The 22,230-nt window shown below is 36.8% G+C and overlaps 1 protein-coding gene across 1 annotated transcript; it reads right to left on the reverse strand.

The window, feature by feature from the left end:
* Positions 1-11,599: 11,599 nt before the first annotated feature.
* Positions 11,600-21,557, reverse strand: LOC120082568. The gene is made up of 8 exons (XM_039037800.1): positions 20,936-21,557; positions 20,734-20,848; positions 18,806-20,121; positions 16,605-18,076; positions 16,343-16,467; positions 15,432-16,204; positions 13,936-14,045; positions 11,600-12,240 (listed from the first exon to the last, which is right to left on the reverse strand). Exons 1-8 carry the CDS (start codon positions 20,987-20,989, stop codon positions 11,928-11,930), a joined length of 4,278 nt encoding a protein of 1,425 aa, XP_038893728.1. The 5' UTR covers positions 20,990-21,557; the 3' UTR covers positions 11,600-11,927.
* Positions 21,558-22,230: the final 673 nt, after the last annotated feature.

The raw sequence follows: 22,230 nt of genomic DNA on the forward strand, positions 1-22,230 counted from the left end.
ATAATTAGTTAAAAAGAAATTCTTACCTAATATTGTATGTTACTCTTGTGAAAAAATTGGTCATAAATATCATACTTGTTATTTGCTGAAAATGAATGCCCATAATACTTTGTTCACTAACAATGAAGGACCCAAAAAATTGGTACGAAAATATTTTGGGTGAGTTTTACATGCAGGTTGATTCAAGAAGCAATTGCTTCTTGGACTTCAAATGAGGAATGAAGTCAAATTGGAGCAACTAATATAGCTTGCTTGAATCCAACAAAGAAAAATTGCACATTTGGTAACTCTTAGTATTCTTTTTTTTTTTTTTGAATTAGTGAGATAATTATGCTTTTGGTATCTTTATGGAAATTATATCTCTTGAGTGGTTTTGGAAAGTTTAAATTTGCTTTCTTGAGTTATATTGTATATCGAATTCAATGTCCATGAGAAATGATCGAATATCTATCTATTTGGCATTTATCTATATTACTTATAATTTGGCTTTTTGGTCAATTAGATGTTTGTTTTATCCTTGTGTTTTTCTTAAAAAATATTGAGGAAAATGACATTGAGTTTTTCAAAAAATTGTCTTTGTTTCGATTATTAATATATGTTGCTTATACTATTGGATGAAATTGATAATTGAGCATGTTGTTTGGAAAAGTTGTTAATTTCTTTTCCATTAAGGGAGTATTTATAGAATTGATATATTTTTTAATCCCCTGAAATTTTTTATCTAAATTGGTGTAATGCTTTATTATGTTGCTACCAGCTTATATTTGATTGATAATGTATTCTTTCTTTTGGTAGCATTGAATTTTCTAAAATAGATTTGCTATTATTTGGTGTCATTATTTGTTTTTGAAATAATTGGAGTTTATGATATAATATTTGATATTTTGGTATCTCGATTGTTTGAATTTTACTTGAACGATTTTATCTCTTTGGTTAATATCATTATTTCTTACTAAAAGGAGAATGCTTGATTTTAGGGGGAGTTATACACTTTTTTTTATGTGAATGTAATATATTTGATGATATTGACTCTCCATAGTGTCTTGTTATATTAAGTGTATCCCTCTCATGCATATGGTTTATCCTTTTAGGGGGAGCTATTGTATTTAATAAGTTTTGAAAATTTATTTGATTTTTCTACTACAAATTGATTTATGTGCTAAATGTCTTTTTGGTCCCTTATTAAGGAGGAGTGTTCAATTGATTTCAAAAGGGAGAGAAATTTGTGAAATTAATCTTAAAATTTATATGGTGCCTCTTGAATTTACAATGTTGTTGCTTGATAGGACAAGAATTGCAAAATTATGTGTTCATGTGTTGGAAGGAAAGATTGAGGATGGATGGGGTTTTGCACGCAACCATGCGTTAGACATGGTTTAAGCTATGCATCCCATGCGTCTGAGGTCATGCGTCGAGATGAAAATGCATTAATCTAGTATGCAATGACCACGCGTTCCTATCACGAGTTTTCTTACGCTCGCACCAAGTATAACGCAAACGCAAGTTTCTCGGGTAATCCGAGGTCGAACACAGGGACTTGTCACTCAATAATGCTTGTGAAGCAATGCGTTTGAGGTGATGAATAAAAATAAAAAGAAGAAGTTTAATGGATATACACACCACTTCTACTCCTAACTAAACAGATAGAGCAATAGGAGACTTGCGATAAGAATTGGTAGATATACAACAACCGTTAACGTATAGTAAATGTTTATTATCTTAAATCGCCCGAGTAATCCCAGCTCAGTGCACTAACGCATCGCACACCTCTCGGTGGTCAACCGCATGACTATATCTCTATAGTGCATGGTTGCGTCGAGCATAAGATTGTGCCTATCTCTAGGAATAATGCATACTTTGCTTTAGTGCGTTCCATCTCTTACCTTCCCAGGCAGTTAGATGCGACTATTTAACTTATAGACAAGCAATGCAACAACCCATAGACAAGCATTGCTATAGCCTTTCACCAAGCAAAGAAGATTAACTCACTATACTCGCACAACGCACACCTCTCGTTGGGTTGCTATATACGTCCTATCTCTAGGCTACACGATTAAGTATGTGATCGCCTTTGATAAACAAACGTTGAAGATAAACAATGATAGAGATAAAGATGATGAAGAAGATGGTATTGAAGGAATCAAGAGATGCATTGATTTCAAATCGTCTTAATATCTTAAGCTAAAATGTAATACAATACAGAGGTTAGAAGAGAAATGAAGGACTCTGCGCCAAGGCTGCCAATGGTGCCATGGATGAATGGTGGAGATGTCTCTCTCGAGCTTTATCTCCGGCGAAAGCTCCGAGCGTCACTCGGTCTGGTTTGTGGAGGAGAAGAATTCTCACTGAAAATCTTGTTCAAGCTCTCATCTGTGATCGCAAACCTCTGCCTTGAGGCAAAAGTTCGGATACTTTGAAATGAAGGTCGAAGGGCTATTTATAGAGTTTAAACGCCGACAACTATCATGATTGCGTTATGTCTCACTGCTGCCTTTGTCGCGGTATGGACAATGTCACATCGTCTTATCTTGTTGATACTCCCAAGGTATGCGTCCGAGCTTGATTCAGCTGAAGTATCAAGTGTTCTACCCATCTTTCGATCGTCCTTCTATTATAGTTGTCACTCCGTGGCCGCAATTTTCAATTGATCATCGCATTCGCTTGATCACCGCAACTTTCATGCGATGGATGCATGCGATCCAACTTTTAGCGCATGTGTTTGTCTTTGCGATCACCTGGCTTCAGCGCATGCGTTTGTCTTTGCAATCGTCTGGCTTCAGCGCATGCGTTTGTCTGCGATTGCTTATTTCCAACGCATGCGTTTGATTTTTGCGATAGCTACAAAAATACACTTTGGCATGGAATAACGCATAATATTGAGGTCAGTGAGGATTTAGGTGCTAATCGACGCAAAACTCAATTTTTCGCAAATTCTAAGTATTATCACCGCATTTTCTACTTATTAACCTTCATAATTCTAAATAAAAGGCTAAAAAACTGGCATTTCTGCCAGTTATCATCATGATTTTAGGAGAATCTTTCATGTCTTTATGATATTTTTCTTAATTAATATTTTTTTGATTGATTCCAAAACCAAGAGAGGTAATAAGAAAAATAAAAGCATGTTATTAATGAAATATCCATCGTTTTCAAGTGAATTGAAATTATATATGTGTGTTGATTGTTAATCAGGAACATATTTCATATCACACTTTACTTTGGATTTCATTTTTATTAAGTTGTTTGTCATCATCGAAAAGGGAGAGATTGTTGTCTTTTTGGCACTTAATCCCAAATTAATTATTTAATTAATTAACTAATTCATATTTTGATTATAAAAAACATGCTTTTATTTATTAATAATTTGAATGTTTTGAAGTGTCCATTGTGTAAAGCTCGGAATAACAGTTCCAATGTAATTTGAATCACCTAAATCGGACATCAAGCGAAGAAGATATGGCTGAAACAAACTTGACGAAAAGAATCCCAAGTTGATGACGTGGCATAATTTTTCTCATCAAAGTGAATCAATTGAAATGTGTCACTTGGACCAATGGAGCAAAGTGGACCAATTTAAATGTGCCACTTGGACCAATGGAAAAGCGACACATAGTGGGTTTTTTATTTTTGGAGTGATGTTAAAAAAAGAAAATGAATTTAAAAAGAAAATAAATTTAATATTATTTTATGTTTATGTCTAACAGATAGTTTTGGATACATGGTGGGTCTTGCTTTTTATTGGGTTTTAAAAGAAATGATTTTAAAATATATATATTATTATATTATTTTTTGTTTATGTCTAACGGCTAGTTAAGTTTAAAATCTCCACCATTGATTTTTCTTTTCCATGATCCAATGGCTCAAATTAAACGTGGATTTCAACAATTTTTTCTCTCTATTTAAACTCATCTTCTTTTCCAAGTCATGACAACAATTTTTATTATTTTCAATCCTCCATAATTCATTAACCCACCATTGTTGCTCTCTTTCCAAGCTTCAATTTTTTTCTTTTCATATTCTTCTTGAGAGAGATATTTTATGTTGTGATGATTGATTCATTGAATGCTAAATTTGTAAATCCACCCTTTTAGAGAGTTTGTTGAGTGTGCTATTTATTTTTCCAAACTATTGTAAGGGTCACTCTTAATCTCAAAAAAAGAGTCGTTGTAACGGTTTGATCCTCAACCATGAAAAGAATCGGGTTTGTTCTTGCACTTGAAAAAAGAACGTTGTACGATTCGACTCTAAGCCATGGAAAGAGTCAAGTTCGTAGTGACATATCCAAGAGAAGCTTGGGAAGTAGATGTAGGTCAGTTGTGCCAAACCACTATAAAATTCTCCGTGTCAATTTCTCTATCACTCTCCGATTTAATTTTGCAATTAATTTGTTAGTATTATTCATTGCATAAAATTAATTACTACCTTTCTTAATTTGTTTATGTCAATCTCTTGATTATTTTTTTTTTTTTTTTTTGATATTATATGCTTGAAATTATTGTTTAAATTAATTGCTAGCAAAAAGTTTATTGATTACTTAATTGGGCCCACATTAGTAAAAAGTTTTAGTTAGTTTAAAGAAACCCTATTCACCTTCCCCCCCTTTGAGGGTTGCCATACCGATCCTAGGAAAAAGGAAAAACACTAGCTGGAAGGCAGGGCTTAGAGTGAACATAGTACTTATTGGAGGCCATCGATGTCAAAGAAACCGAAAAAAAAAATATGTGGTAAGGTCGAGTAACGCGAGTGTGGGATGACCACATACCACAACAAAAGAAAAACAAATGAAGAAAAAGGAGAAAAGGACGATGAATCAAAGACGGAGAAAACTGAGGAGAATGTTCATGAAGATGATGGAAAGAAGAAGAAATATTTGGTCATTCGTGTCCATGGCCGATGGCGAAGGGTGGGATGGTCGGAGACGAGGACTCAATCGAAGTGGAAACACTGATCAAAGGAGGTAGAAGCATTGAAGAGAAGGGAACAAACATTTCTGACGAGAAGGCGAGGTAGATGGATGAAGAAATGACAAATAAAGCTTTTATCAAAAGTCGGTGGTAGTGAACTAAACGAAAGAAAATTTGAAAAACCATCAAAACCTCTGTGGAACACCTTGAGCATACAGTCGATGAAAATAGAAGAAATTACCCAATAAAGCGGTAGCGAAGAGAAGTTATCCCTTTACATTGGGCGGGCATTCTTCATGAACAACATCTGGGTTTGCTATTTTATTTTGGCGTTCGTCCTACAAACGAAGGGAGTGATAGTGAGGTTTTGCAACGGAGAGAAACAACCAGTCACACGAACGAAAGTCGATGGTCATTATTAAGGATATTAAGGATGGCAACACATAAAGTCTTGCCTATCTACCAAAAGAATAGGGCTTACCAAAGGAATAGGTTGGTCACAACCAAATCTCTAACCATTTGTATTTGTTGAGTTATTTTTGCATTCCCAAATTAGGGATTCTATATTGTATAAATACCTCACCTATGTACATTTCAAATACAAGAAATCATAAAGGAAAACTTGGCTTGCCACTTTCGTTTGCTACCTATTGTCTACTTGATTGAGCTATCGTTTGCCTTGTCTAAATGCTATCGTCCGCAACGTGAGTCAATCCATATCCTTCAACCTCTCTTTTCTAACTTGGTATCAGAGCACATAATGACCAACGTCAATCAAGGAAACCTGGGAGCCACCCTCGACACAGCCAACTTCAGCGACTCACCTTTGAACCAACTCCTCAATCATATAACCTCCATTAAATTTGATCGCAGCAATTTCCTCCTATGGAAAAACTTAGCGCTTCCAATCCTTCGAAGTTATCGACTCGAAGGACACCTGACCGGACAAAAAGTTTGTCCCCCAATGTTTCTGCAACCTACAGTCGGTGAGAACATACCGACTGGATCGACTGGAGTATGAGCTGCTCCGCGTAGCATAGAAGGAAGTTCCGGCAGTGATGCTTCCAGCTCGTCGACAGCACTTGAGGTAAATCCTCAATATGAAGCTTGGATGGCTGTAGATCAACTTCTCCTCAGCTGGCTGTATAATTCCATGACACTAGAGGTTGCCATTCAAGTGATGGGATGTGAATGTGCAAAGGATCTATGGACCAGCATTCAACAACTCTTTGGTGTTCAGTCCAGGGCTGAAGAAGATTATCTGAGACATGTGTTTCAAACAACCAGAAAAGGTAATTTGAAAAATGGAGGAGTACATTCGAACTATGAAAATGAATGTTGACAATCTCGAGCAAGCTAGTAGTCCTGTACCACCAAAAGCTCTTGTTTCACAGGTACTACTAGAACTTGATGAAGAATATAATGCCATCGTGGCCACGATCCAAGGGAGAGCGGACATGTCGTGGCTTGATATTCAATCAAAACTTCTCCTGTAAGAAAGAAGATTGGAACATCAGTCAAACCAAAAGACGACAGTAGGCTTCAACCAAGTCAGTAATGTATTAGTGAATATGACAAACACTAGACATGTCAACCAAAACAACAAGTCCAATAGCAGAAATCAGTCTACTGGGGGAGGACAACGAGGTGGTGGTGGCCATGGCAGAGGTCGAGGCAGGGGAAGAAACAACAACAAACCTGTGTGTCAAGTCTATGGGAAGGTGGGACACATAGCGTTCTACTGCTTCAATAGGTATAACAGAGATTTTGTTCCCAGTTCTCCTCAAAATAAGGGAAAATCCTTCCCCAACAATCAGACAAAAAACACACAACCTCACCCAACAGCCCTAGCCACTGCTTATGGGAGTAACCCTTTCTGATAAGACAAGAAAACATGACTGATGCAAATTGGTATGCTGACAATGGTGCCTCCAATCATGTTACCTCAGACATCAACAATCTCGGTAATCTGACTGAATACTCAGGTACTGAAGCAGTCACTGTAGCTAATGGTAATACTCTAGAAATTTCTCATGTTGGAACTGCATGTCTGTCTAATGATGCTTGCAATTTGAAACTGAATGATATGTTATATGTGCCTGCCATAGCAAAAAATTTGGTCAGTATATCTAAGCTAAAAAAAGGCAATAACGTGTTTATTGAATTTCACATGGATTACTTTCTTGTTAAGGACAATGGTACGGGACAAACGGTAATGAAGGGAATGCTTAAAGATGGACCGTATCAGTTAGAGGGTGCAGAAATCAATTTGAAGCATAGGGTGTCTAATATTACATGGCATAGAAGGCTTGGCCATCCTTCGTCCAAAACACTAGAGTTTATTATCAAAAGTTGTAATCTCCCTATGTTATCTAATGAAGAGCTTAACTTTTGTGATTCTTATAGCTATAGAAAATCGCATTCTTTAGCCTTCCCTAGCACTAACTCAAGAGCATCTGCAACCTTTGAACTTATACACACTGATTTGTGGGGTCCAGCTCCTCTCTTGTCAACAGATGGGTATAAATATTATGCTATCTTTGTTAATGATCACAGCAAGTACACATGGATCTACCCTCTAAGGTTAAAAAGTGACATAGTGGCAGCTTTCAACACTTTCTCACCATGGTACAAGCTCAGTTCAATACACTGATCAAGTCTCTACAGTCGGATAATGGCGGAGAATTTTTCAAGATACACAAAGTCTGTCATTAGCTTGGCATTGCTTCCAGATACACCTGTCCATATACGTTAGCACAAAATGGAAGGGCTGAGAGGAAGCACAAACACATAGTTGAGACAGGGCTAACCTTTCTAGCACAAGCACATCTTCCTTTACATCATTGGTGGGATGCATTCTTATACTTAACTCTGCTGATTAATGGCCTTCCTACCCCTATCCTAAATGGACAGTCTCCAATGGAAGTGATGTTCAAAACGAAGCTTAGGTTCGAGGAGCTTCGAATATTTGGGTGTGCATGTTTCCCCTGCTTGAGACCGTACAATTCACATAAGTTAAGCTATCGCACAGAGAAGTACATCTATCTCGGTCCGGCTATGAATCACAAAGGCTACAAATGCCTCAACCTCAGTGGCAGGCTATTCATCTGTCGGCATGTTGTGTTTGATGAAATGTACTTTCCTTGTCAGGTGTTTCCTTCAGCTTGCAGACCAGCCAAGCAAGCAGTTGCCATCCATCAGGTTTCCTAGCTTCCCCTCAGTCAGGTCACACCGCACAGTGACTCCATGCCCTCTACGTCCACAACCTCACTCTCACCAACTGTCAAAACAACCCACACCCAATCACCAGCTAATACCTCTACAGACAATCTAGCCTTCCCACATCCTTCCTCTTATCGTCTACCCACCAATTGTGTATCCGACGATCGTTTAACCTCATCGTCTAGTGACCAGTCCACTGATCGTCTACCCATCAGTTGCTTACCCAGCAATCGCTCACCCAACGATCGTTCACCTACCGATAATTTACCTAGTGATTGTTTACCACCTGACTCACCATCGCCTACCGCCCAACCCACTGATAGTTCACCTTCATCGTCCCCTGCCCAGTCACCGTCAATGAACGTTGTTGACAATAAATGGGTATTCAGAATCAAACGGAATCCTAATGGCTCCATTCTACGCTACAAGGCACGCCTCGTAGCAAAAGGCTTCCATAAAAACCCGGGCATCGATTTCTTTGAGACGTTTAGTCTAGTGGTTATGGAATCTACCATCCGGATCATCATTAGCCTTGCGGTATCCAAAGGGTGGCAGCTGAGACAATTATATTTCAATAACGCCTTCCTTAATAGCGTCCTCAATGAAGAAGTTTACATGCGTCAACCGCAGGGATTTGTTGGTCCTCAACTATCAAATCATGTTTGTCGCTTACACAAGGCCATATATGGTCTCAAACAAGTGCCAAGGGCCTGGAACAACACACTGAAAATAGCACTATGTAGCTGGGGCTTTCAGAATGCTAAGTCTGATATATCTCTCTTCATATATCGGAGCACTTCTGCCTTGATACTCTTACTACTATATGTTGATGATGTAATTATCACTGGCACTGATCAGCAGGAAATAAACAAGCTTGTAACAGCCTTGGACTCCAAGTTTGCTCTAAAAGATCTTGGCCAACTCCATTACTTCCTTGGAGTTCAACTGCACAAGGTCCCCAATGGAGTTCTACTGAATCAAGAAAAGTATGTCGAGGACCTACTTCACCGCCTTGACCTTAGAGATCTAAAACCGGCACACTCTCCAAGTGTTCTAAACAAGCAACTCTCTATCTCTAATGTCACTTCTCTTGACAATCCCTATATCTATCGGAGCACGATTGGCACCCTACAGTACTTAACCACCACGAGACCTGACATTACATATGCGGTTAATCATCAAAGCCAGTACTTAAAGCAACCTATGAGCGTTCACTGGCAAGCGATGAAGAGAGTTCTAAGATATGTCAGTAGCACTCGACACTTTGGCCTCTATATTCAACATAGGTCCGACCTCTCTCTTTCGGCCTTCTCCGATGTCGATTGGGCAGCCAACATAGACGATCGAAAATCAGTTGTTGCTTATTGCATCTTCCTTGGAGGTAATCTTGTCTCTTGGTCCTCCAAGAAACAATTCGTTGTCGCCCGGTCCAGTACAGAGTCTGAATATAGAGCGTTCGCTCATGCCTCTACAGAAATCATCTGGGTGCAACAACTACTGTCTGAGATTGGTGTCAAACATAAGTCGGCTCCAGTCCTGTGGTGTGACAACCTCAGCGTCGGTGCTCTAGTTGTTAATCCCTTGTTTCATGCGCGAACCAAGCACATTGAGATCAGAAATTCACTTCGTTCGTGATCAAGTCCTCCATGGTCAGCTTGATGTTCGTTATGTCCCATCCTCCGACCAAATCGTTGACTGCTTCACCAAGCCCTTAACACACTCACAGTTCTTCCACCTTCGATCCAAACTCGGTGTAGTAGAACTACCCTCTCGTTTGAGGGGGGATGTTAAGGATATTAAGGATGCCAACACATAAAGTCTTGCCTATCTACCAAAAGAATAGGACTTACTAAAGGAATAGGTTGGTCACAACCAAATCTCTAATCATTTGTATTTGTTGAGTTATTTTTGCATTCCCAGATTAGGGATTCCATATTGTATAAATACCTCACCTATGTATATTTCAAATACAAGAAATCATAAAGGAAAACTTGGCTTGCCACTGTCGTTTGCTACCTATCGTCTACTTAATTGAGCTATCGTTTACCTTGTCTAAGTGCTATCGTCCGCAGCGTGAGTCAATCCATATCCTTCAACCTCTCTTTTCTAACTGTCATCTAAGAAAGAGAGAATGGATAGTGGTGAGGGAGAAGGTGGTGCTGGTATCAGTAGAGGGATGCGAGCGGTTGGAAACGAAGAAGATGCCGATGATTCGTTGGTTGGGATGGCATGGAGACCGAAACTCGGAGATGTGACAGTTGACAGAAATACTAACAGGCAAAGACGGTGGGAAGACAAGGAGATGGGATGTGCTAAAAAGTGCAGAGAATGAGGGCATTCGTTGACGAAGAAGAAGGTGGAAGAAAGGGGGTGCCATTTTCATGATAAAGTAGGTAACAAAATGCATACCCACGTGAAGTGTAAGGTGGTGGGTCCGATGGTTGGAAAAATTGATTTCATGAGGGATTTTGGGATGGGATTGTAGGCCCAATTGATTTGCTTAAGGAGAACAAAATTAGAGGGGAAGAGATGGTCGACAACTGTAAAAAAGAAAAAGAAAAAGAGAAGGAAATGGGCTAGGGCTACATTCTAATCTCCCATGGAATTTGGGCTTCAAATAGGCCCAATTCATCAGCCAAGCAAATTGGGACCAAAGAATGGAAAACATGGCAGCATTAATTTGGGCTTGAGTATGGGCTGGCATTACTTGAAGCTAATTGTTATTCTTAAAGATGGGATATGGGCTCAGAAAGGTTTGAACCAGCAAAGAGGGATCATGGGTCTAGCCCGTTGGGGAAGATTTTCAAATTTAAAGACCAATACAATTGGCATGGAAATTGGCCCAGGGATATGCAGCTTGTTAAACGGGGCCACGTGCCTTGTGGGAAGAAAGAAGATTATGCACGCTTATGGGGTCTTGGGCTAATGATTGGGCTGAATGCAAGTGAAATCACTATAATCCAATGTATTTCCAAGGCTAAACAGACGACAATTTCTTCCAAGGAGGCCAGAGTTCAAAGTTTCTTTATTGCAAAAAAAGAAAAAAGAAAAAAAAAAGTGAAAGAACACCTTGAAGACAAGGTATCTTCAAAGAGCAGAGTAATATAATGTCCCTAGTTAGGGAAATAGTAATATTATTAGTAAAATATTAATATGGTTATTGGGAGGGCATATTAGTAATTAGCTCGTAAATTTGTTAGTACTTTTTAATTATAAATAAGGAAACGGATTGAGTGGAATGTATGAAGAATTTTGTGGCATTTCCTTTGAAAATTTGGAAGAGGATTCTTGTCCTCTAGAATGTTTTGAGGTATATTATAATTTATTTACTGATATTGTAATATAATTTTATTTTTTAGTATTCTTGTTTGTTCTCTGTCTTCTTGAGTGTTCTTGTCGGGAGTCTTAACCAAGAGATTGAAAAATAACCAAAATATACCTTTATTGTTGGAGGTCAAACATCAGACAAGTGATGCCAAAACTTAAGACACCTTTAATATAAAACTGGCAAAATTCTAGCAAAGTTGAGCAGATGAAACTGGAAGTTACTAAGATAATGTACAAATTTTGATTCAGAATATTGATGTACTCGTTAAAAACAGTACATAAAACTATATGTATCCTCCCACTTTAAAGTGTGGAAGAAAACTAGACTAGGCTACAGATATGCACAAATCTTCAATTTCCTAAATATCTACAGGTGAGTCTTCAAAAATTGGTTGGGATAACTCTTATCCAAGCCGCAGAAACAGGTTGCAACTTCGGTTAGGTTAAGGTTGCATCAAGAAAGAAAATCAAATATCAGCTTACATTGCAAACAGCAACTCGTAAAATGCTACGTGACAACTCCTTCTGTTTCGGGCTTAATAAAGAAAACCACGTCTTTATTAAGTTAACCTCAGCATAATGACGACTCGAAGAGGCTAGATAGCTTACTTTATATTGAACGATTGTTTCAAAATCGAAAGGGAGAAGGCCTAACAAGGCAGAAACAGTAGCAATTTGAACACACAGACCAGATTTAATGGTATTGTCCAAGCAAAGAAATGCTGACAGATTAGATCTCAAGATCTTGACTCCCTCATCTTCAGAGCCTCCAGCATCTACGCCAAACCTGCAGTTAAAATTTAAAAATTAGATGACTGGTCAGAAATAGAATTTGCATTTCAATGCCTGCTTGGGCAACCAGTGAAACTATTTGTGCATTTCCCCTATAGAAAAATTGTGCATCCATATGTCAGTGCATTACAGATGCCAAAAGAAGAAAAAGAAACAGAAGTAACCCAGACAACAACAACAGTTAAATAACTGGATGTGCAAAATCTCGAGAAGCTATACAAAAATGAGACAGAGAGCCGTCGGAGCTTTATAACTGGCTTTTCTTTCTCAATTTTAAATTTCAAAAAATAAAAAATTGAGTCACAAGCAAAGGTGAAAATATAGATATCAATGTCGATCTCAAGATTTCAATTTTACAAATATTTCGATGGATATATGATAAAATATTGATATCAATGGATATTTTTTTAAATAAAAAATTTATAAAAATTATTTGAATTAATAATTTAATTCTTTTTACTTCCAAACTAAGTTATAAATATTATTCTTATTCTTCTTATTATTAATATTACTATTATTTGCATTTATATTGAGATTAATGGATGATAATTTGTTGTGTTATATGTATTTTTATAAATTTTAGATTAAAATATCATTCTAGTCCCTGTAATTTTATGGTTGTTTCATTTTAGTCCTTGTACCTTGAAATGGCCAATTTTGGTCCCCTATACGCTTAAAAATGGTCCCTGCTATTAAATTGGAATAAAAAATTTGGTGAGTTGGCAAACAAAAATAATAAAAAATGTGAAATATGATTAAAAAATTCAAAATCAAGCATTTGGGGTAAAAAAAATCAACTATTTTTATTTTTATTTTTTTACTTTTGAATTCATCTCCCTTTCCTCTCCTCTCCATCTTCATCTTTATTTATCAAACTCTCTCTTCCCCCTTCTTTCTCCTCCTTAATACCTCCTTCCCCACTAAATCCCCTCTTCCACTCAAACCCATCACCAAAACCCACTTTCAGAACCTAAACCCGAATTGGCTGGTCCCCAAACTTCCTCTCTTCCCTTTCATGGGTTTTAACCTGCTTTTTGTTGTTGTGAGCAATAAAACCAAATTGAAACACAACAGAATGGCATGCCTACAAATCTCTCCCACATGCTTGATTTTTAAAGTTTAAGAAACTGGAAGAAATAGAGAAAGAAGAGGAAGAGAGAAAGTTTGACGAAAAAGAGATGAAGATGGAGACGAGAGGATGGGAGGGGAAAGAGCAATGATTTCAAGTAAAAATAAAATAAAATAAAATAAAATGACAAATAATATTTCACATTTTTTGCTTCTTTTTTTTTTTTTTTTTTTTTGCCAACTCACCTTATTTTTTATTCCAATTTAATAGCAAGGACTATTTTTAAGCTTTATTGAAAATACAAAGACTAAAATTGGACATTTCAAAGTATGGGAACCAAAATGAAACAACCATCAAAACTCAGGGACCAAAATGATATTTTAACTTAAATTTTATAAAAGATATCAGAGGGGTCTATTAATCTTTAATAGCAAAGTTGAACCTCCGATTTACGGATATATCGACACACTGACAGACATTTCAATTCTTGTCCTATGTCAGGTACTAAGCTTCCTATGACTGCAAAAGTTTAGTTTATAACATGTGTTTACTATTTAGAACAAGATTTAACACTACAAATTAGACAAGGATTTTTATTCCCAGAGAATTGCACTGTTTTACCTCCCAAGTTGACCAAGAAGAATCACAATTGCAAGACCCTTCATAACGGATGACGACTTCAATAATTCCATCAGCTGAGAGATAATGTTAGCGAATGTCCAATTCCAGCTCTGTAATTGACAAGCAAAAGAATCTAAGCTCTGGATCTCAAGATAAGCAACGTCATGTTCAGATCGCTCAAGATTAAATATCAACTATCACATACTAAAATGTGCATTTACATTAATTGCAGTGTAACGGAAAGTAATCCACTTCAAGACAGGATATGCTTTCAAGGTTGCTACCATTGCAAGCAAAATTTAAGTAGAATTTTCACAATTATAAACTGAAAATATAACACACACATAACTAACAGACAGTAACTACTAAAAAACAGAACTCTAACAAAGATGTATGTGCATGCCTGTGCGTGTACCACAGGTATGAGAAAGATCGAACAACAACCCCATTGAGGATAAGCATACAACAATAGCAGCAAGTAGCAAACCAAATCAAATGTCTCTCAACGATTGAACACAAAATATCTTAATAATTGGACACAAAAAACAAATTGACAGAACAGTCTTTTATGTCATGGAATACGGCTGAAAGGCTGTATTACAGGGGCACATAGGATACGAAAAATAATAATAACAATGAATAAATAAATAAAAGAGGAAGCTTGATTCATATGCGGATTTTTCATCTAAACCTCTTTTCCTAATATTGTGGTTCCAAAGAAAGTCTTGAACAACAAAATTTCAATGCCAAATTGGTGTGTTTTATGCAAGAAATCAGGAGACCAAAGAGTCATCAACATTATACTTGGTAAAATCCGATACCCTCTTCCCACAACCTCATTAACCCTCTAAAATTCTCATTCCTCTAGCCAAAAAAAAGGGGATACGTGACAGAAAAGCTTCCTTTCAACATCTATATGAAAGTTACGGACTTCCCATCTTTTTTAAACAACTGTTATATACTTCATCTTGGCGTAGATCCGCTCCTCTGTGATTACGATCTTACTACCCTTGCTTGGGAAGCTTTCTCTAATTGTCACATTTTGTAATTTTATTCTATCAATGAAATTCCAATTGATTATTGCTCATAAAAAAAATAATTAGTTTTTTTAAAATATTAAAAAAAGAAGAAAAGGGAGGGAAAAAAAACAGAGTTTAGAAACAAACATCTTGACATTAAATTTGGTAAAATCCCATACCCTCTATCTACTATAAGAATTGTCAGATTCCTCTAGAAAAAAAAATAAGAAAAAAAGAAATAAGAAAAAGAAAAAAATAGGATACATGATAATAGGAAAACAAGCATTTCTATTGCCTATTTGGTTAGAACAAAAACAAGAATAATAATATATATGATGAGAAATTCAGTTTTAAAATACACGCAAACAAATTTCATCATATTCAAAGTGAATTGCCAAACCAAGAAGCGAGTCCTCAAACCATCAACAGACTAATGTCAAATAAATAATAGCGAAAGAAAAAGGTGAGGACCAGTACCATGTAGCATGCTAGCAGTTCAACCAATGAGATGATATTGGTAACATCAGACAATGATGGATTGAAGAGAAAGTGTGCTTCATCATCAGACACCTTGAACTTCTTTAAATTCCTTTTGAACAAGGATTCCAGATTTAATGAACTGGTTGGATTTTCTAAATCTTCATCCATAATCTCATTTGATATATTCTTCTGGATTAATTCCAATAGGAATGACACAGCCATGGGCATAGACATGGCTTCTTCTGAGAAAGGGCAATTAGCACATTGAACAAACTCTGTTCTGAAATTTCTTTTGAGAGGGGTGAAAGTAGCATCATCTGATGATCCGACCATCTCAAGGTGCATGATTATTGATTTCAAGACAGACTTCAGGGTAGAGTAACCTTCCACATTGAAAAACTGATCTCCACCAATATGTGCAAAAATATGAAGCAATGTTAACATCAGCGAAGACTCATACCTGCAGCTTCTTAAAATACTGTATGATACGTCCCAAAGAAGATCAGTACGGTGAACTGCTTTAGAAATAGATGCTAGTATGGAACTCCCTGCAATCAAATACTCTGTTGATGCTGGGGTAAGTGAGAATATTCTGTATACACCATTAATAGGGATATTGACCCTCAAAACACCTTCTGTCAATGTCTCAAAAGAGCCATTGACACATGACAGGATCCGTCCATCTACTAGGAAGTCTTCTATGAGGGCAAGTAACTTGTCCAAACTAAGCAATTTAGTAAACAAACTTCTTATTTCCAGATCAAGCATTGCTGTCAACAGGAAAAAGAAGACAAAGAAGAAAGAAATATGGTAAATATCATTAATATGAAACCACAAAAAAAAAAGTATAAACTAAATTCGTTAATTCATAAATTACTGAGAGAGAGAGAGAGAGAGAGAGAGTAAACCTTCACATATGTGCCCCGAAAAAGAATCCAAGCAGGTGTGGCAGTTCAGAAAGTTCCCATATTTATGCACAGCAACAACGGTGAAGTTCAGCAGCAACAAGGAAAAGAATACACAAGTCTTCTCCCTGAATTTAAGCAACTCGCTTATTATTTGGGGAGGAGGAATCATGAAATAGAAAATATTTTTCTAAAACAGATAATTATTTGTATTTGCACTGGTATAAATAATAGAGATGCAAGGTAGAGCAAATGAAACACTTACTTTAATAAAAGTTCATGCTCCATGTTAAGGGAAGCCAAAATCTCTTGCACCATCCACTCTTTTTTACCAATCATAGAGCTCCTCTTCATACAAGCCCTAGTTGCTGAAAAAATTCTAAAGATGCTGTGACAGTCATTTGAATTAGAGAAAAGAACACAGAAGTCAGGGATAGAGTTGTCCAGGGTTCCAGATTTAATTTCCGATATTCCCACCCCTTCACAACCAGAGAGAGAAACATTTGTCCCAGGCATCCCTACAATGACCCCAACCTGATCAAGACAGTTATTATCTGCCTCTACAATATCAAAAAGATCCCTATCATGTCTCCCGTGTATTAAACACGGATCAGCTTGGCATTCGTCCATGACATCATAGTCATGTGATTTTGGCTGACCTTCTCTATCATCGGGCAATTCTTTATGGAATTCATCTACTAAAGGCTCAAAATCATTCAAAGCAGAGGTTTCAGCACCAGAAATATGAATACCTGGAAGTGAAGGGGACAGTGGCATTTCCATTGCTCTCCTGTAGCATTCCTCATCAGCAGCACTATCCAAATCTAGCAATTTCATATAGTCCACATCTGCTATATTCCCAAAAGTTTCCAAGTTTTGAAGTTCACTTATGACAGAATTATTAAGTTCCTCTGAACATGGCTGACAACTGTCCGTAAGTTTGCTGACAGGTTGAGAAGGTTGTCTACCGATACTTTTGGGCGCACAAACTTCAGTGTCAACTTTATTCAACTTCACCTCATTATCATCAAGTACATGTTGCACCTTTATTTTCTTCTGGCACTTTCTTCTCTTCCGAATTTTCTTCTCAGCAGAAGAATCTTGAAGCACATTTGATATCACATGTCCACTCTTCTCTAAGGGCTTCTCTATAGGACTGTTTAAAGCATGCAAAAGAGTCAAGTTCTCTTCAATCTGAGAATGCATTTTCTTACTCTCTTGATATAAATGATCAATGGATTCAAAAGTTTCAATGGTCCTTTTTCTCTTTTGTTTTTTTTCATTAGCTCTTCCAACATGGTTTTTGATAGGGCTTCTGATGCTATTTTCAGCCATCATAGCAACCTTTTCATTGCTTTTCATCTTACTAACTTCACTAGATAAGTTGGATATTCTTGGTTGCACATTCAAATTCTCTCCAACCAGTTTTGTTGCTGTCAAACAAAGCCCAGCCTTTTCCTGTGAGCCGACCAATTGACCATCAGAAAAAGATGCAGTACTGGAATTGACTGCACAACTTTGTAACATTTTTCTGTTAGAGTCTCCAGGAAAGGACTCCAACCTAGATTCAATACCTGATAAAGGTGTCATATGATTCCCTCCGGACAAAGGAAGCAATGGAGCACCGTGTTGTGGGGTGGTCTGCCTGAAAGTATTAGGCATCCAGGTTTGGAATGCCTCTATAGCACGTATATTCTTCTTTGAGTACAAACTTTGCAAGTTCTTAGCATTCATTGTCTGTGAACCATTCAACAAAGAAGTGTTCAGTCAAAAGTGGGCAGAGAATACTAAGTAACAACAATCCTTGAAGAGTAAATTTACCATGAATTAAGTAATCAGTTGAATAGCAGAGGACTGTAACAACTCAATTAAGACTGAATATGCAATCATAAACAACTTTGTGCCACAACTATCCATCAAGACATAGGTGAAAGGAAATAAAGAAGAAAGCAAGTGAGAAGGTGAACATATTAATATCCTTGCACTTCTCAGCAGTTCAGTAGTAAAAAATAAAAAATAAAGAATAAAAGGAAAAAAGATCTTTAAGATCACTAATAATTCAAAAAAAGACGACAACGTCATTTTAAATCAGCTCCATGTGAGGTATAGCAAAACTATGAAGCAAAACTATGAATCTAAAGTCGATATGATTAGCAACTAGTTCTTAACTGCAAGGCTAGTAAAAATTAGTTACCAGAAAACTGATGAAGATGTGTAGTTTAAACTGTTACCAATAATCAACCTACATCAATTCGGGTGAAAAGTGGGTAGACCAATCCAACAGAGGAATGACAATAATGTGATGTCATTGTGCCTTTAGAAGTAAACAAAATATAACAATCAATATAGCCAGTAAAATATAACAATCAATATAGCCAGTAAAATATAACAATCAATATAGCCAATACTATCCATACAAGATTAAATAAAAGGTAACAAACAAGTAATTGAAAAGGAAAAACCAACCTTTTCCAACTCATTGTTATCCTTAGTCCCAGTAGAGGCAAATTTATGTAGATTGTCCAAGTGATTTGACAGCTGGACAAATTCTAGCTTAAAACGACCCAGTTCTTGTTGAATAATGGAACGGTGAGTTTTTTCCAAGTTAGCCACTTGTCTAGCATGTTTTAATCGCGTTTTCTCAAACTTTAGCCTTTTCTTCAAAAGCTTCATTTCTGCAAGTTCAGAACTCATAGCATGTTCAAAAGATACACCAGATGCATCAACTAATTTCCTAGAAGACTTCAGTTCTAGTAAGTTCTTTTGCAATTCCTCAACTCTCCTTTTCTTTTCTTCTAACTCAAGAGACAACTTATCAGCACGGCATTGTTCATCCATGGCCTTCCTGCGATAAATCTCCAAATGGTTTTTCAGTTCTGATGATTTCATCATGTCGGAATCCACTGACTTCTCCTTTATAATTGCCAAATATTCATCCATCTTATGCATTGTATTAACCTCCTTAGCCTTCAAAAACTCAAAAGCCAACTTTAATTCATTTGCATTACTCTGTATCATTTCCAACCATGTTTTATCATTCTTTTTCGCACCCTTACTATTAGTTTTCTTGACGTGTTGGCCACAACAGGATTCAATAAAATTTTTCAAGGTCTGAAGTTCTTTGACCTGCTTCTCCAATTCCTTAATCTTGCAAGTCTTTCTTTCCAATTGCTGAAGTAAGTTGTCAGCCCTAGATTTTTCTTCCCCAGCCTGCTTCATGGTTACTTCAGCTTGCATCCTTGAAGCCTGCGCTTTAGACATCTCAGAATCTGCATGCTCTCTCTCTTTGAAAGCCTTTTGCTTTTCACACTCTAGATCTTTCTTTACCTCAATTAGTTTGGATGTTTCACTAGCCAACTTTAACTTTGTTTCTTCATATTCTTTTTGTAACATCCCAAGTTGTTGTCTGCAATCATTAACCTTATCCATTTCAGCTTTGTGAAATTTCCTCAAGTCGTTAGCCTTACTCCTTTCAATCTTGACAGTTGCTTGGGCAGCCTCCTCTTTCCTCTCTTCAGCATTTTTTCTTTCAGCATCTGCCCTTCTCTTCTCTGTCTCTAGAAGTTCTTTTAGTTGGATTATTTCTTTCTTACCCTGAGCAACAAGTGCATTAAGATGATCTACTTCCCCACGAACATTAACTGCCTCTACATCATTTTTTCTCAATGAAGATATTTGAGATTTCAAGTCGAAAATTTCCCTCTCTAAAGACACTCTAATAGCAGATTCTTTGTCTTTGCCCTCTCTCTCAATGGAAGCTCGAACCTTTTCCTCCTCATATGCTACACCAATTAATTATCAATGTTAGAAGAAGAAGAAGAAGAAGATATGAACTAACATCAACGAAGTATAGCCTTTCTTTTAAAATCCACATGCTCAACAGCTAAACAAAAGATCTTTTCATCTCCAGTATTAGGGCAAGGTGCAAGGTGACACAAAAACCACCAAACTGATGCATATATCAAGAAGATGACTCTTTTATTGTATAAAGGTTGGAATCAAATCTACTTCTTAAATAGAACCACTCAAAACAAAAGAAATAAGGGATAGGAATTACACACTTGGTGTCATTTGTCTGTTAATTAAACAATCTAGGAAAAAAAAATTCATTGCTGTGAAGGGAAGGAAAAAAAAAACTAGACCTGATTCGATGATAAAAATCTTCTCCAGTTGGCACAAATTAAGGAAAGATACAAAAAGTTTCTTGAATTGGTTAACATTTTTTTTTTCAATTGACCATATGTCACATCTCCTATTATCGTTGGCAGAAGTACCACAAGTTCTACAATGAATAAATATTCTTTCCGCATACCAGACCCATCCTGCTAAGAGAAATCTCGTTCTTACAACATATAAAAATAGGCAGAGGAAAATCATTATGATTGAGATTCTACCTTTTTTAAGATTAAGATTCTCCGCCTCAATCTTCTTGCTTTGTTCATCAAGGAGTTTGACTACCTGCCGAAAAGCAACTCTTTTCTCTTCAAGCTTCATGTACAAATCTTTCCACTGCACCCAGAAGAACCACAATGAAATAAAATACAATCAACAAATCACAAAAAGCAGAAGAGAAAGAAGGAAGAAAGAGAGCATTACCACTTTACAGCAGGAATTAGATGATTCAGGCTTGGATACAACATCCTCCACCATTTCCAAATGCCCGTAAAAGACAAAGGGTAAACAACGAACAATTGAATTACTGCACTTGAACTCTTACAAACCCATAAGCTAGAGTTCTCCAAGGAAGATCTGGAGAACCGCAAGTGCACAGCTTCAATCAATAGCCGGGAGTTATTCAGTAGCATAAGTTCAGTACTCACCCACTCGTTAGGACTGAGTGCAGTGAAATCTTATAAAACAAGTACGTTCTTGGCACATGGTAGTTTCAAGTTTTTGAATAAAAAACTTCGTTGAGGAAGAACTGCCATCAAGTTTCTCCTCTCCAGCGCTACCTTTTCCACTCCACCATTTTAGGCCAACTACGCAGAAGGCGGCAAAGTGTGAAAGGTTTGAGAGGGAGCGACTAGAAGACTGCGACAACCGAGGGTGGGCGTGCCGACGTTGGGCAGAGCAGCGGCAGCGGTAGCGGCCTCGGGCAGGAGCGGCGTGCGGCGTCCGATTGGCTGGGTCGCAGTGGCTGCCTGCCGGGTAATGGGAGGGAAGAGGGTGGCAGAGGGTGAAGGAGAAAGTAGGGTTCCAAAAGAAATAAAAAATGGAGAAAATATAACGTTTTTTATTTTATTTTATTTTAAAAAGGGAATATAGTTTTTTTAATAAATAAATATAATGTTGGTTTTCTTTTCTTTTTCTTCTTTTTGTTTTAAAATCAAGCCCATGAGGCACCACCAAAACATAAATACGAAGAAATTATAATATATAAAAATAAACAAAGAAAAGAAAAGAAAATTAGAAAAGAAAAGAAAAGTGAAATAGGAAATTATGGAAAATTAAAGTGAATAAAAAAAATTAAGCATTTTCTTTAAAATTTCTTTCTCAAAATTACAATCCATCGAAAACCACTAGATACCACCATTTATAGGTAATTTAACAAGTTGAAGATGAAATGATTGGACAGTAATGATGCATACTCACAAGACACATAGATAATATGCATTCAACCCATAGAACCATGAAAAATAAAATATTTATTCTTTTTAGGACACATGAGACAATGAATGATAGGACATTTGTTCTTTTGGGACACTTAGCATGGGCTTCTATTTTCCTATGATATTTTAAAAAAAATATATGGTTTTTTATTCGTTGTCAGCATTTTATTTATTAAGAAATGGAAAATATATGGAAAAAAAAAGTAGAAATTAACTCATTTTAAAATTTTAACATACATAAATATATGGAATTAAAAAAAATGAGAGGGGAATTTTAATATA

This window comes from Benincasa hispida, chromosome 8 (assembly GCF_009727055.1).
Source record: "Benincasa hispida cultivar B227 chromosome 8, ASM972705v1, whole genome shotgun sequence".
NCBI classification, from domain to species: Eukaryota; Viridiplantae; Streptophyta; class Magnoliopsida; order Cucurbitales; family Cucurbitaceae; genus Benincasa; species Benincasa hispida.

What these genes read in the sequence shown, in the direction of transcription:
- LOC120082568 (XM_039037800.1), bottom strand. Translation starts at nt 20,989, where the DNA reads ATGGTGGAGGATGTTGTATCCAAGCCTGAATCATCTAATTCCTGCTGT. An exon ending in AACTGCTAGCATGCTACATG is followed by an intron (nt 14,046 to 15,431) that starts GTACTGGTCCTC and finishes TGTCAATTACAG; the next exon opens with AGCTGGAATTGGACATTCGC. An exon ending in CTTCTTGGTCAACTTGGGAG is followed by an intron (nt 12,241 to 13,935) that starts GTAAAACAGTGC and finishes TTTTAACTGCAG; the next exon opens with GTTTGGCGTAGATGCTGGAG.